Genomic DNA, 15,659 nt, shown 5'->3' with positions numbered 1-15,659 from the left:
CTCTTACTGGTCCATACGAGGCAGCTCTTATTGGTCCATACGAGGCAGCTCTTATTGGTCCATACGAGGCAGCTCTTATTGGTCCATACGAGGCAGCTCTTATTGGTCCATACGAGGCAGCTCTTATTGGTCCATACGAGGCAGCTCTTACTGGTCCATACGAGGCAGCTCTTATTGGTCCATACGAGGCAGCTCTTATTGGTCCATACGAGGCAGCTCTTATTGGTCCATACGAGGCAGCTCTTATTGGTCCATACGAGGCAGCTCTTATTGGTCCATACGAGGCAGCTCCTATTGGTCCATACGAGGCAGCTCTTACTGGTCCATACGAGGCAGCTCTTATTGGTCCATACGAGGCAGCTCTTATTGGTCCATACAAGGCAGCTCTTACTGGTCCATACGAGGCAGCTCTTATTAGCCAGACCACACACTAGAAAGTGAAGGGACGACGACGTTTCGTCGTCGAAATGGTCCAGGACGGACCGAAACGTCGTCGTCCCTTCACTTTCTAGTGTGTGGTCTGGCCAACATATTTCAGACACGTTATTGTGACTCACCATCTGTATAGCTTTTATTGGTCCATACGAGGCAGCTCTTATTGGCCCATACGAGGCAGCTCTTATTGGCCCATACGAGGCAGCTCTTATTGGCCCATACGAGGCAGCTCTTATTGGCCCATACGAGGCAGCTCTTATTGGCCCATACGAGGCAGCTCTTATTGGCCCATACGAGGCAGCTCCTACTTAAATCCACTCAAACTTTAATCACTTAATCTAATAAATAATACACCAAAAATGAATTATATTATGTAATTAATTATCTAATGCTAATTTAATTATAATAACTAAAAGAATAATTTTCTAGGCTTTGTTGAGATTTAGGTTTCAGGACTAGGTACATGAAGTGGTTTTGTTATTATATGCCCCGTTACCTTCTCTAGTGCCCTGTTACGTTATTCAATGCCCTGTTGCCTTCTCTAGTGCTCTGTTATGTTATTCAGTGCCCCTGTTGCCTTCTCTAGTGCTCTGTTATGTTATTCAATGCCCTGTTGCCTTCTCTAGTGCTCTGTTACGTTATTCAATGCCCTGTTACCTTATCCAGTGCCCTGTTACGTTATTCAATGCCCTGTTACCTTCTCTAGTGCTCTGTTACGTTATTCAGTGCCCTGTTGCCTTCTCTAGTGCTCTGTTACGTTATTCAATGCCCTGTTGCCTTCTCTAGTGCTCTGTTACGTTATTCAGTGCCCCTGTTGCCTTCTCTAGTGCTCTGTTACGTTATTCAATGCCCTGTTGCCTTCTCTAGTGCTCTGTTACGTTATTCAGTGCCCCTGTTAGGTTTTCAGTGCCCTGTGTACCCCCTTTCAGATAATCTGGACCTGCCCGAAACGCTGCGCGTAGTAGTGTCTTTACAAGATTGCAAATACTGTGCTATGTATTCTCTCTAACCCAATGTACCTTCTTGTATATAAATAAATAAATAAATAAATAAATAAATAAATAAATAAATAAATAAATAAATAAATAAATAAATAAATCTGCCGGCCGTTCTACACTCATTTCCTCAATTCAAGCCAAGTGTGTTGGTCAGAATGAAGGAATCATTCAGTGCTGTGCAGGATTGAGTCAGGTGCTCTCACAAATGTGCTCACCATTACACCAGAGCTAACATTCATCTCTGTGTTACAATAATAATATTCTCGAGATGGATTGTCATTAATTTCTTCAATCAGTGATGTGATTTATGTATTTTTTTAATAATAATTACTTTTTTTTTGAGGAGGATAGATAAGATGATAATAAGTATTGTACTCCAGCTGACAGAAATTCACTTAAGATTAGATAAAGTTTGAAGGATGTCTGTATAATTTGTTAATTATATAGACAAAATAATTATGCTTAATTAGTGTTCCTTTAGAGCATATTTACCTATGTTTTACACTGTTCTAATACTTGATTTAAAACATTTTAACTAGAATGTTGAACTAGAATGAATTCAACCGGTGTTGAACTAGAATGAATTAGGACAGGCTGTACAAAAATTAGTTGGCTTATCTGGCCAATATGTTTGAATGGCATATCTATATAGCCTTATGATCGTACCGTAAAGTTTACAATACAAAAATATTACTTTTTTTGACTTTGACTTAACTATACACCTACAATATTAATACCCGATTCACATTTCAAACTTCAATACTGAATTTCAGTTATCCTACATCAGTACAATTTATGGAGAACTCAGAAAAAATATCACTGCTATTTATTTCCTTGAAAAATGTAATCTATGAACTCACATCCCACAGTGAAGATTTTGACAGTTACACAATTCCTTCCTTTCCGGGTAACAACCTTTAGTATTTTCTAACTTGATCAATCATATTTCCCAAATCTCAAAGATTTAAAACACAAATCTTGACAAATTACCAATCAAATACCACAATAAAACTAATCCAATTTCCATTTTTCCATCAATATTCTACAATAAAAAATAAATATATTTATTACCTCTTATATATACTGAAGAATCCATAACTGTGAAAGATCAGGTGATCGAAGCTCTCTAGTAGATCTCAATCTCAATTACTAAAGCGTTTACGTGGCGAGTCCTTTTTCTAAGCAAAAAAACCCAAAATAACAAATTGGCTAGAATATGTACAGTTACTACAGGACCTGTAACACAGGATGGACTGGCATCACTATACGTGGTCATCGTTATTCCGGAGCTCAGGCTGCTGGCTCTTCTGGGCCAAGGCATTACACACAAACAGCATCTGGTCCAGTTTCTTGTCAAGGAGCACCAGCTGTGGACAAGTAGTTAATATCAGTAAACCCGATAAATAAGTAAGTACACAACAATCACAATAGCGTGATGCATGAAATGAACAAATCCACAAGAGCCGTTCGAATCCTCGTCACGGCCCTTGTGGATTGGTTCATTTAATAAGTAAGTAGTTTATGATAATGTCAAATTACATCAAATCGATTATGAAACAATCGTATCAGAAAGGCAACTGGAGATGTGAACAAATAATAAGGGACCAGCTAAATAGACACAGGTGTTGAAGACATGACAGGGATCAGTTAAACAGACAGAGGTGATGAACTGATGACAAAGATCAATTCATCAGGGATCACATAGATTATGAGAAATAAAGAAGGGACATTCAATTATATTATTCAAAGAGCGCTCCTGACTCTTTATGCCAACATAAAAGTCAAACAAAGACAAAAGACGAGACCAAATTATAACTGATGATCAAAAGACAACCCACATTGTATATTTGACATCAGTGTTCCCAATACAAACAAAAGAGATGATGTGACGACGATAAAGCCATCTATCGACCACATCTGACCCCATTTTCTGTGTTCACTATTGGAAGGCTGAGGTCTCACTTAAACAGGTGTAGTTTCCTTCGTACTATCTGACTTTCTTTCCTTTCAGTGGTGATGTAGGTGAGAGATACGTTGGAGGGCGGAAGGCAGTCCACCAAGAGTGGCCAGCAAGAGCAGGCCTCAGGATCACAATGTTAAAGGCAGTGACCTGTCTGTGGTAGCCAGCGAGCTATTGGAGTTGGAACGACGTATCCCAGGGTGGCCAAGTTCGTAGACGGAGTGAACGTCTGTCAGTCCTCTAGGTTAAAGCATGTTTTTAGCTAAGCCTTAAAAGGAAGCCAGCTAGCGTGATGATAGTGTTTAGACACTGTGATAATACTGCGGAGGAATGGCTTGTGAATTGATGGAAAAGAGGACTCGCTGGCGTGAGTACCTCAGAAGGGCACACAGGAAAGGAGCCTTGAGTGTTGTGCTAGAGGAAGGACTCACCGTCATAGAAGAATGCAGAGGATTTTGTGATGTCCTGAGTGAAACTGACACAAAGGGTGTTATCTGTGATTTTATATATATATATATATATATATATATATATATATATATATATATATATATATATATATATATATATATATATATATATATATAAGACAGCTTTTGTCTTATATACTCATATTTGGGTGAGGTGATATGTTACAACAGTTTTGGATCTTGAGGTTATCTTGAGATGATTTCGGGGCTTTAGTGTCCCCGCGGCCCGGTCCTCGACCAGGCCTCCACCCCCAGGAAGCAGCCCGTGACAGCTGACTAATACTCAGGTACCTATTTACTGCTAGGTAACAGGGGCATAGGGTGAAAGAAACTTTGGCCATTTGTTTCTGCCTCGTGCGGGAATCGAACCCGCGCCACAGAATTACGAGTCCTGCGCGCTATCCACCAGCCTACGAGGATGAGGTAAACAAACTTTCAACACAAGACAGAACACGGTTCAATTGGTATAGATGAAAGGGAAGAATGGAAGTAACTGCAAAGGGCCTATTGGCCCATACTTCCTCTTGATGCTTCTATATTGGTATGGAGTCTTGAAGTGGGTAGAATATAGTTGTGCATTAATTGGCTGTTGACTGCTGGTGTTGACTTCTTGATGTGAAGTGCCTTGCAGATGTCAAGCCGCCTGCTATCGCTGTATCTACCGATGATTTCTGTGTTGTTTGTTAAGACTTCTCTGGTGATGGTCTGGTTGTGGGAAGAGATTATATGTTCCTTAATGGAGCCCTTATGTTCTGTTATGAGCCCTGATGTTCTGTTACCTAGCAGTAAGTAGGTACCTGGGAGTTAGACAGCTGCTACGGGCTGCTTCCTGGGGGTGGAGGCCTGGTCGAGGACCGGGCCGCGGGGACACTAAGCCTCGAAATCATCTCAAGATAACCTCTCAAGATAACAAGCATCAAGCAGTAAACAGGTACCCGCAAGTCAGGCAACTGTTATGATTAGCATCCTGGGGAGAGTCAGTAGTTCGACCTTGGGGTGATCTCGATATAAACCTAACCTATTTAGAACGTTAGGCTCAACATTAATGAATTAATAAACACAGTCTGCCTGTCCCCGACAAGATAAGTTATGAGGTCACTTAAGCAGCTGAAGGATTGCAATCACACGTTTCCTTCAGGCTTTGCTGTGACCCCTTTTGGGGTTTCTTTGTTTTAATTGAATTTTTGTTTAAACGTGATTTCCTGGGATGTATCGTCTGTCCTTTGGTCTCGTTTCCCTGGCAAGAGTAACTGCATTTTCCTCAGCCTTCAGGATGGTCTCGTTAGAGTTGTCATATTTTTTCTTATTAGGCCTTCTGTTGTGTAGTGAGAGATTGTAAATACCTACTCCCAATATCTTCATGTCACCCCACTGTTGCCATATGCAACCTTGGTTACCACTGATACAATTATTTCTTCAAAGCTGCAGGCCAGTTGCAGAGCAACATTGCATCTTCTTCTTCTTCTTCTTCACTTGACAGCACGTCCAGTGAAGAGCTGGAGGCTTGCTTCAGGGACAGACTGAATAGTTTACTTTCAGAAATTAAAGACAGCACAGCATAAAAATCTCCCTGTCCTCTCACTTTCAATACTGTAATACCGACGCCTTCTGTTTAGGCAAAAAACAAACTATTTTTCAATTTTGACCAGCCCATCCTCCTGTTTTGTTAGTACTTATAGTAACGATGGGAAGGAAAACCCTGATTATAAACCTCCGCTGTCTTGCGGCCATACCCTTTTTTTGGGAAAGGCTTCAGGAGTCAACCTCGAGGAAAAATCAGGAGTTGGAGCCTCTAAGGCAGTTCGTTGTTGACTTCGACCTCGTTCTGGCAGCTCTTGCGACGTTGCTGGAACCATGTGTATTGGCATTTGCCTTTCTATTGGATAATGTCAGCAACGTGGAGAGGGGGGACCTGCTGCATGTGTAACAGCTTCTCCTCCATAGCTACCTACCCAGGCTTTGCGCCCTGTCAGGGCGCGACTCCATAGTCTTTAGACTGAAGGATGCCTGCTAAATAGTAACGATGAGGACCATAGTATATACACCGACGTACGACGCGATTAGAAAGTAGAAATCGGCACTATTGAATTTGAACAAACCGTCAAAGATTTTGTATTTATGTTGCAAAGATAAACTAAACTAACCTAACCTTCCAAGGCCTAATACACGATAGCTAAGGCCTAATATAGTACAAATATGTGCTTTACTAGGCCTACGAATATTTGAGTTAGTTTTTAGCTTCATTTTTTTCGAAACCCTTATAAAGTGAATAATACAAAGTTCTACTATCTAATTACTTAGAACGTCAATCTTGACCAGACCACACACACTAGAAGGTGAAGGGACGACGACGTTTCGGTCCGTCCTGGACCATTCTCAAGTCGATTCACAATCGACTTGAGAATGGTCCAGGACGGACCGAAACGTCGTCGTCCCTTCACCTTCTAGTGTGTGGTCTGGTCAACTTACTTTAGCCCCGTTATTGTGACTCATCGCCTGTAAAGTCAATCTTTGTACTATGGTGCACATAGTTACAAAAACTACTCTCTAAACAGGAGAATGGGATGATTTGACGATAGTCAAATGGTGAGAAGGGAATGTGAAAATAGTGACAGCATTTGTGAAAATAATAAGACATCATTTAATGTATACATTGCCAGTATTATAATATAATTAGGCTAAAATTAGACTTAAACAATATATATGTAACTTGGAGAGAGGGAGGGAATTGTCAGGGGAAAAGCGCCAAGCCATTATGACTATATAGCACTTGGAAGGGGTCAGGATAAGGATTTGGGATGGGACGGCGGGGAAGGAATGGTGCCCAACCACTTGGACGGTCGGGATATGTAACTTGGGAGAATATTTACCTGTTGTTCAACTCTATAGAGCCTCGCCCCGATGGTCATAGGCTTAACGTTGCCAGACTTGTCTATACCACTTAAATAGCTTCCAGGCTTGCCCAAAGTCTGATCAAGCCGACGTTGAAGTTCCTGAAGAAATAAAAGATTATGCTGATGTTTTCAACTGAAAATTGCAAACTACACACACAGAGATCACAATAACGTGATGCATCAAATGAACAAATCCACAAGGGCCGTGACGAGGATTTGAACCTGCGACCGGGAGCATCCCTGCCGTAGCTCAGTCGATTAAGGCAGTGTCTGGGATGCTCCTGGACGCAGGTTCGAATCCTCGTCACGGCCCTTGTGGATTTGTTCCTTGCAAACCAGATGCGTACATTTTCCTTACAGTCCTAATGATAACTACACATATGTGACAATAGTCAGGTATACGACACAACTGAGACATATATATCGTTCCAGATAGCAAAAATGACAGATATTTATTACTGTGCCTATGAAACCCATCCCACATACATAGGAATCCACACATATGACCCCCACGCACACATATAAACCGACACATGTGTAATGAAATTGAAGAAGTTACAGTCTCCAAGAAGCCAATTGGCCACCAGGAGGCAGCTCCATCCAAACTGACGACCAATCAGAAGATAGAGATACGACGACGTTTCGATCAGTCCTTGACCATTATCAAGTCATGTGTGAGGGAGAGTTATTGATTGATGAGCCACTTAAGAAGTGGCACGGGCATGAATAAGTTTTTTTTTTTTTGAGATATATACAAGAGTTGTTACATTCTTGTACAGCCACTAGTACGCGTAGCGTTTCGGGCAGGTCCCTGGAATACGATCCCCTCCGCGAAGAATCGTTGTTACAACCAAGTACTCATTTTACTGTTGAGTTAAACAGAGGCTACAGTTAAGGATTTGCGCCCAGTAAATCCTCCCCGGCCAGGATACGAACCCTTGACAAAGAGTGTTTTACCACTACACCACGGAGACTGGGCCTCCGTTTGAGAGAGTTTGTTTGAGAGTGATTGATTGGTTGATGAATATTAGATTGATTGATGAAGTTCAAGGTGAATATTTGGGTGAGTGCATTAACACTAAGTTAACTCTGTGATTGAAAGTATATCACCACTGACTGTAACAGGAGGAGCAGGTAAGAGAAGAAAGTAATTATAATCCAGGACGAACCGAAACGTCGTCGTCTCCTCATCTTCTGATGAGTAGTTTGGTCATCATATCTTCAGCCACGTCATTGTGACTCATCGTCGCCACGCAAACTCATACGTCTAGCCTACACCTGAAACAAGCCAACGATCCTCTGACCTCACTTTCATTTCATTTGTGTGGGTTGGCATAGTTGTTTCAGACACACTATTATGGTGGCTTTCCTGCATATTGTACACATAGATCAGGGGCTCGTACTTCTCAGAAAACACAAGTTCACACAGCTGTGTAAAATGAGAGGAGAATTGACGTACAAACGACGATGTAAACAGAGAACAGAGGAAATACTAACAATGGAAATAGGCTACGAGAATGAGAAAAGTAGGGAGGAAAAACTGTAATAGGTTTACTGAATGAACTTTCCAAGTTAACGGAAAGCTAATGAATGACGACTCGCAACAGGTAACTAATGAATGACGACTGACAACGGGAAACTTGTGACTTCTCGCGTTACAGTTGAAGATGCTTGTTGGTGAACTAAAGTTTGAAAAGGTTGAAATGACTATGTTTGAAAGGTTTGAAATGAATATGTTTCTCATGATGACGCAAATGAGAAATAAAAACTGATCAATGAAACGTTTCTTTCTCAGCTGGTTCTTCGGTTCAGGGAATTGTGACAGGCAACTTTGCCAGTGGTTTAAATCCACAGGAGCCTCGATGAGAGTTCGAACCTATGCACTGGAAGTTCCCAGACGCGCTTTAGGTAATTACAGGTTAACAACTAGCCGCTACCACGATTGCTACCAGGCAGCAGCACCGGCTACCAGAACAGACGAGAGGAAGGGGAATAACCGAAGGACCGGTTCAAGGAAGTAGCATTTCATTTTATTGAACCACCAGATCCTGAGCAAGGCCCCTTTGGTTGCTCCTCAGCCTCTTCACTACGGGGGGGAAAATCACCCCTAAAAATGGGGGACGTAGAGGAAACGGGAAAGTTTACGTGAAATGAAGAATAAGAGATAAGTGAAGCAGCAAGGAGGATAACCGCCTCAGGAAAAAACACGAGCAAGCACCCGAAGAAACCCCTGGATGGATAAGGAGCCCCACACGGCAGGAAGGAAGGAGGAGGCCTACCAGCAGGGAAGGAGGAGGCCTACCAGCAGGGAAGGAGGAGGCCTACCAGCAGGGAAGGAGGAGGCCTACAAGCAGAGAAGAAGGCCTACCTGGAACCGAGTCCCAGGCCACAGGGACACACGTAGATGCCAGAGATGAACTATCCCACAAACAGTTAAAGGAGGGGGGGAAGGTTTACAGAAGAGAACACAGCTGGAGAATACCCAAGTCAGGCACCAACATGAGGCAACTCACCATCTTCAACTCACCATAACCGTGGGAGTGATCCGGGGTGACCAGCTTGCAGATCCCACACACGGTAATAACTCCACACGGATACCACTGCTGACCAAAGAGCCAGAGCTCAACCCTCGCAAGCACAACTAGGTGAGTACAAAGGAAAGTGACCTTAGGAAGGAAACCACAAGGGAAAACACTGAGCACCAAAGTCAGAATCCGGGCGTTCCTTAAACATCAAGCCCCTCCAGTGGTCGTGAAAGGTGCGGGCAAGATACAGTTAGCGTCGTCCGGCACAAATAAGAAACGCACTACAAAGAAGCGTTGTCCTGAAGAGCAAGAACCAGTCGGTGGGAAAAAAATAACTTGTCAGCAAGCCAAAGTGAAATCATTCTAGTAATCTGTAATTATATAATTAGCCTAACTTTTAAAAACATTACACAACAACACTAAATGTCAAAACTCTGCAATTCATGATTCAGTTCGATAAAATCATCAGGACAAATGCGGGGGTAGGAGGGAACCTTGGACAAACCGCCGGCTTCTTGTCTTCATCAAGACCACTATAGAGACATAATGGCCCTGAGACAAATTCAGGTAAAGATAATTGTATTATCTTTATCTGCCCACAACACTATGCGTGTTAGTGGTTTTGCAAGAATGTAAAAATAACAAACTTTTGTACTCTCACATACTCATTGTACCTTCTAGTAAACAAACATTATTATTATTATTAGACACCCTTGTAGCGCCTTCGTTCTCTCTTACACCACAGCGGGTATCAGAGAAAACGACCCGGGAGCTCAGGAGAGACTGTACACTAACTTAGAAAAACAATACAATGGTTTCACAGAGTGCGTCCAGCCTACAGTACGAGCACATACACTCGAATGTACATACCTCTCGTTCCCACCTCGGGATTTGTAAATTTATAGAATATACGTATTATGACATGCGTGAGAAACATTTTCCCTCTGACAATGACAATTTTCCCCCCCTCCACTTCCCCGTCCCTTGAAATTAACTTCCGAAAATAAGGCATTTTGCATGTGACAAAACGTCAAAGGCACTCACCTTAATTCTGACCATCATGTTGAGGTGCCCCTGGCTGTATTGTTCAATAACGTCTCTCACGTCATAGGGCTTTCTGGCTTGTTGGAATTTCCGCCTTGCCACGAAATACTTGATCTTTCTGATGGCCCTGATGGCGTTGCGGTGAGCCTCAGTCAGTCTGCGGAGGAGAGCCCTGCAGTGTGTGAGATATTAACATGCAAGAGAGGTGCGGGCGCCAACTTTGGCATAAAGAACATTCATCAAGGAAGAATGAATTGTGCTTCGTGCCTTCGAGACAAAGATGGTCAAAATGACAAATATGGGAAACGTACATTGAGTTGTGTACTGAGTTGAAATGTACACCCTTAAAGTACACACACATAAGGATATATCTGATATATATAAGGATCCGAAAATTTCCTGAATCCTTCAGCGAACCCCTGAAGGATTCGAACCATTCGAATCCTTCAGGGGGTCAAAAGAGTTTTCTCATGCATTTTGGCTATAAAGACAGAGTTATACGTAAAATAACACAGATTTGGATGCTTTCTTGGATACAAACATGCGGAAATTAGTTGACAATGGAAGTAAGAAAAATTGTGATTCATTGTTTGGGGATAATCCTAATCGTATCCTGGCCGGGGAGGATTTACTGGGCGCAATTCCTTAACTGTAGCCTCTGTTTAACGCAACAGTAAAATGTGTACTTGGATGAAAAAACGATTCTTCGCGGCAGGGGATCGTATTCCAGGGACCATAGGATTAAGGACTTGCCCGAAACGCTACGCGTACTAGTGGCTGTACAAGAATGTAACAACTCTTGTATATATCTCAAAAAAAAAAAAAAAAAAAAAAAAAAAATAATATAAGGGGACAAGGGAAGAGATATATAAGAGATATATTTAACATATCTATATAAGAGATAAAAATATTTAAAGATATATATATAAGACATATATTTAAAGATATATAAAGCAGAAAACTTCTTAAGAAGGATCGGGAAATATATACAGTATTTTCTTATCGAAACTTATCTAGTGAGGCACTTAAGGCTGTGAGTGGGAAGGCTGGGATGTGTGTGGGAAGGCTGGGATGTGAGTGGGAAGGCTGGGATGTGTGTGAGAAGGCTGGGATGTGGGTGGGAAGGCTGGGATGTGAGTGGGAAGGCTGGGATGTGTGTGAGAAGGCTGGGATGTGGGTGGGAAGGCTGGGATGTGTGTGTGGGAAGGCTGGGATGTGAGTGGGAAGGCTGGGATGTGTGTGGGAAGGCTGGGATGTGTGTGTGGGAAGGCTGGGATGTGAGTGGGAAGGCTGGGATGTGGGTGGGAAGGCTGGGATGTGAGTGGGAAGGCTGGGATGTGTGTGTGGGAAGGCTGGGATGTGTGTGGGAAGGTTGGGATGTGTGTGAGAAGGCTGGGATGTGTGTGGGAAGGCTGGGATGTGTGTGAGAAGGCTGGGATGTGGGTGGGAAGGCTAGGATGTGTGTGAGAAGGCTGGGATGTGGGTGGGAAGGCTGGGATGTGTGTGTGGGAAGGCTGGGATGTGTGTGGGAAGGCTGGGATGTGTGTGAGAAGGCTGGGATGTGGGTGGGAAGGCTGGGATGTGTGTGTGGGAAGGCTGGGATGTGCGTGGGAAGGCTGGGATGTGAGTGGGAAGGCTGGGATGTGTGTGGGAAGGCTGGGATGTGGGTGGGAAGGCTGGGATGTGTGTGTGGGAAGGCTGGGATGTGTGTGGGAAGGCTGGGATGTGTGTGGGAAGGCTGGGACGTGGGTGGGAAGGCTGGGATGTGTGTGGGAAGGCTGGGATGTGGGTGGGAAGGCTGGGATGTGTGTGTGGGAAGGCTGGGATGTGTGTGGGAAGGCTGGGATGTGAGTGGGAAGGCTGGGATGTGTGTGGGAAGGCTGGGATGTGTGTGGGAAGGTTGGGATGTGTGTGGGAAGGCTGGGATGTGAGTGGGAAGGCTGGGATGTGTGTGGGAAGGCTGGGATGTGTGTGGGAAGGCTGGGATGTGTGTGGGAAGGCTGGGATGAGGGAATCCGTGACAAAATCCCAGACTGTACCGGGAGCAGCAAGTCGGAAATATAGAGTAAAAGACATTTAAGGATTCATTCATCGCACATTCTGAGCGAGACACACTTCCCTGCACGGGAGATGGAAATTTGTCATTAATTATCCCTCTTATCCCAGGGATAAGTTAATGTAATACTCTTAACTACCCGGGGGCCAAACATTGTAAGTCACAGGAGTCTGTTGTCACGAGAACCTGGTGTCACAGGGGCCTTGTGTCACACAAGCCTAGTGTTACAGGAGTTTGTTGTCACTGGAATTCGATGTTACAGAAGCTTCGTGTCACTTGCACCTTGTGTCCTAGGAGCCTTGTGTCACTAGAGTTTGGTGTCAATGAAGCCTTGTGTCACGGGAGTCTGGTGTCACAGGAGTCTGTTGACACAAAAGCCTTGTGTGACAGGAGCTAGGTGTCACAGGCACCTCGTGTCACATGTCTTGTGTATACCAAAATGTCCTCAAGAGTAAGACATCATAAGTTTAACTATTCTGGTGATGATATATATATATATATATATATATATATATATATATATATATATATATATATATATATATATATATATATATAAAGCCTAATTATTGAAATATAAAAGCCTAATCATGATAGTTTATGCTGAGTTTAGTGAAAATTGCACCATGTCGTCCAAAAGTGTGAGAACGTACAGCAACTTGTGGTCAAACGTAAGGAAATGCACTGTTGGATCCATAAAAGTTGATGATTTCTACTATCAACTTTGCAGGGAGTCACGAGAAAAACAGGTGTCAACAACACCTACTCCTTCCTACGCCTAATACGGTACAAATATCTAAGATGGCATATATTAGTTCTAGGATCGGTTATTTAGGGCAAATGAGATTAGGTTAGGTTGTGTAGCTACTGTTCAACTTTTTAGCGTCCCATCTGAAGTGCCATTGTGAATGCTATTTATATAAAACAGTCCATTTATGTGCGTTCTTACCTTTTAACGTTGTATGTTTTTAACAGCTGCTAAATGTACTATCATTTCTGGAGGACGAGTTGGAAAATATTTACTCTATATAGATAAAACTATTGTGACCTTCCTGAAAAAAAATAATCTGGCACTAAAAATTATGACGTATTCGAAAAAAATGCAAAAAAAAAAGTTTCTCTTAGCATTAATTCAGGCAAGGAGTATCGAATGAAGTTTACGAGGTATTCAGACTTCAACAACTTACGAGGTAAAGCCCTGAGGTTCGTCATTGTCGAGATCAATGTCATCGGAGGCTACTTCGGTGACGGAGGAGGCTTGACTATGTAACGCCGAAGTCCTTGGTCCTCCTTCCCGACGGCTTCGGCTAGGCGTTCCAGCTGTTAGTAAGGAAGAATGAGCTGTGTAATTACCTCCTTCTCCGGGCCACTAAATATCACATAATATATATTCTTAACAGATTAAAAAGAAAAGAGTCAACAAAACTTTTTTTTTTTGTAGGTTGGCTGATTTTGGCTAATTTTTTGTTGATAATTGTATTCTAAAATTGATCCCTAAATTTCTAATTTATTTGCCAGTTGTTTAAATGTTGTGAATTTGGATGTTGGCTCAGGCTTAGATTATCAATCAATAATTTCTCTTCACTTCTAACAAGGGTCTATGGTCTTCAGAAAAGTGATGTTAGCTCTTTGTTCAGTTGTTGAGACAAGTAAATAATAATCAGTATTGATTCATTATAATTTTGAATAGAAATATAATTTTTGTGATCGCTGTTTTGAAACAAAATTAAAAAAAAAAGATAATATATGATGCAATCATCGCAAAGCTGTTGATGAGTAATTGTTGAATAAGCACACACACAAACACTCAAAAAATAGTTAAAACAAAAACCTTTGAGAACGTAACAAACATATATATATATATATATATATATATATATATATATATATATATATATATATATATATATATATATATATATATATATATATATAAAAGCATTACAGAAAAATACTAATTGTAATTTGTCGATGACCAAATATATATATATACAAAAAAAAGTCGAACAAATTACTGTAGTAAAATCATTTTTGGATAGGGCCTAAAACTAGACAAAAAAGTGGGGGGGGGGGAGGAATTTATTTAGCATTCTTTTAATATTTAATATCCAGGCTCTCAGATATAACGAAACATATTTTATATACACTGTATTATAAAAATGTTTAAAGGTACACAAAAATTGGATCTCACCTCTGAAACGCTACGAATGACGTAACCAAAATAAAGTATAACCTATTAAGCTTTAATGAAATACAGAACTGCACATTATTAATGCAAATAATAACGTTAATTATCTTTTTAGTATTTACAGCGTCAGTGTGATTAGTAATTACGATGGACTGCAAGCACCTAAACTTTCCCTTGAATATATATATTCTATATATATATATTCCTATAATAGGAATTATTATAGAACCAGGAATATATATTCCTTTGCTCTGTATTTATGCGTGAGATTTATTAACAAAACAATATATACATATACATAATTTAATGGTTTCATATAATATATAAATACTGTACTTACTACATAATCACTGTAACATGTTCCTTGATATATATATATATATATATATATATATATATATATATATATATATATATATATATATATATATATATATATATATATATATATATATATATTATGAATAAAATACAGTATTATTATATACTGTATTCTGTATTTGTTTACATTTTATCGAGCTGAAATCAATCTCAATGATAATATTCAACTTATATATATTAAGTTGTATTGCAAGGCAAAACATCACTGATCACTTGGCTGAAATACTATCATCTAATTTCTTAACAGATGCTGGCATTAGATTCTAGTGTTTACAAGCACAGACTGCCAAAAGTAGGACTGAAAATAGGATACATGCTATATTTAGCATCATATAAGCGGCATTTACCATCATATAAGCTACAATTAGCATCATATAAGCTATATTTTTGCATCGTATAAGCTACCTTTAGCATCATTTAAGCTACATTTGGCCTAATATAAGCTACGTTTACTCTTATATTTAGCTAAATTTAGCATCAAATAAGGTAAATTTAGCATAATTTAAGCTACATTTAGATTACATAAGCTATATTTAGCATCATATATATATATATATATATATATATATATATATATATATATATATATATATATATAATACATTTAGCCTCATAAGCTACATTTAATCTCATATAAGCTATATGAAGCTTCATAAGTTACATTTAGTCTTATGTAACCTATATGTAGCGTCACATAAGCTACGTTTT

The 15,659-nt window shown here is 40.7% G+C and overlaps 1 protein-coding gene across 1 annotated transcript in view; it reads right to left on the bottom strand.

Annotated features, from left to right (window-relative positions):
• Positions 1-382: 382 nt before the first annotated feature.
• LOC123760392 (potassium voltage-gated channel subfamily KQT member 1) overlaps positions 383-15,659 on the bottom strand; it is a 95,128-nt gene continuing 79,851 nt past the window's right edge. The window contains exons 11-14 of the mRNA XM_069328865.1: positions 13,570-13,702; positions 10,327-10,483; positions 6,734-6,856; positions 383-2,800 (exon numbers count right to left, since the gene is read on the bottom strand). Coding sequence (XP_069184966.1) covers positions 2,696-2,800; positions 6,734-6,856; positions 10,327-10,483; positions 13,570-13,702 — 518 coding nt within the window. The 3' untranslated portion in view covers positions 383-2,695. The remainder of the gene's footprint in view (positions 2,801-6,733; positions 6,857-10,326; positions 10,484-13,569; positions 13,703-15,659) is intronic.

The sequence above is a fragment of the Procambarus clarkii genome, chromosome 22 (genome assembly GCF_040958095.1).
Source record: "Procambarus clarkii isolate CNS0578487 chromosome 22, FALCON_Pclarkii_2.0, whole genome shotgun sequence".
Classification (NCBI taxonomy): Eukaryota; Metazoa; Arthropoda; class Malacostraca; order Decapoda; family Cambaridae; genus Procambarus; species Procambarus clarkii.
The sequence above is the reverse complement of the archived record's forward strand: the minus strand, read 5'-3'. Positions and strand labels throughout refer to the sequence as shown.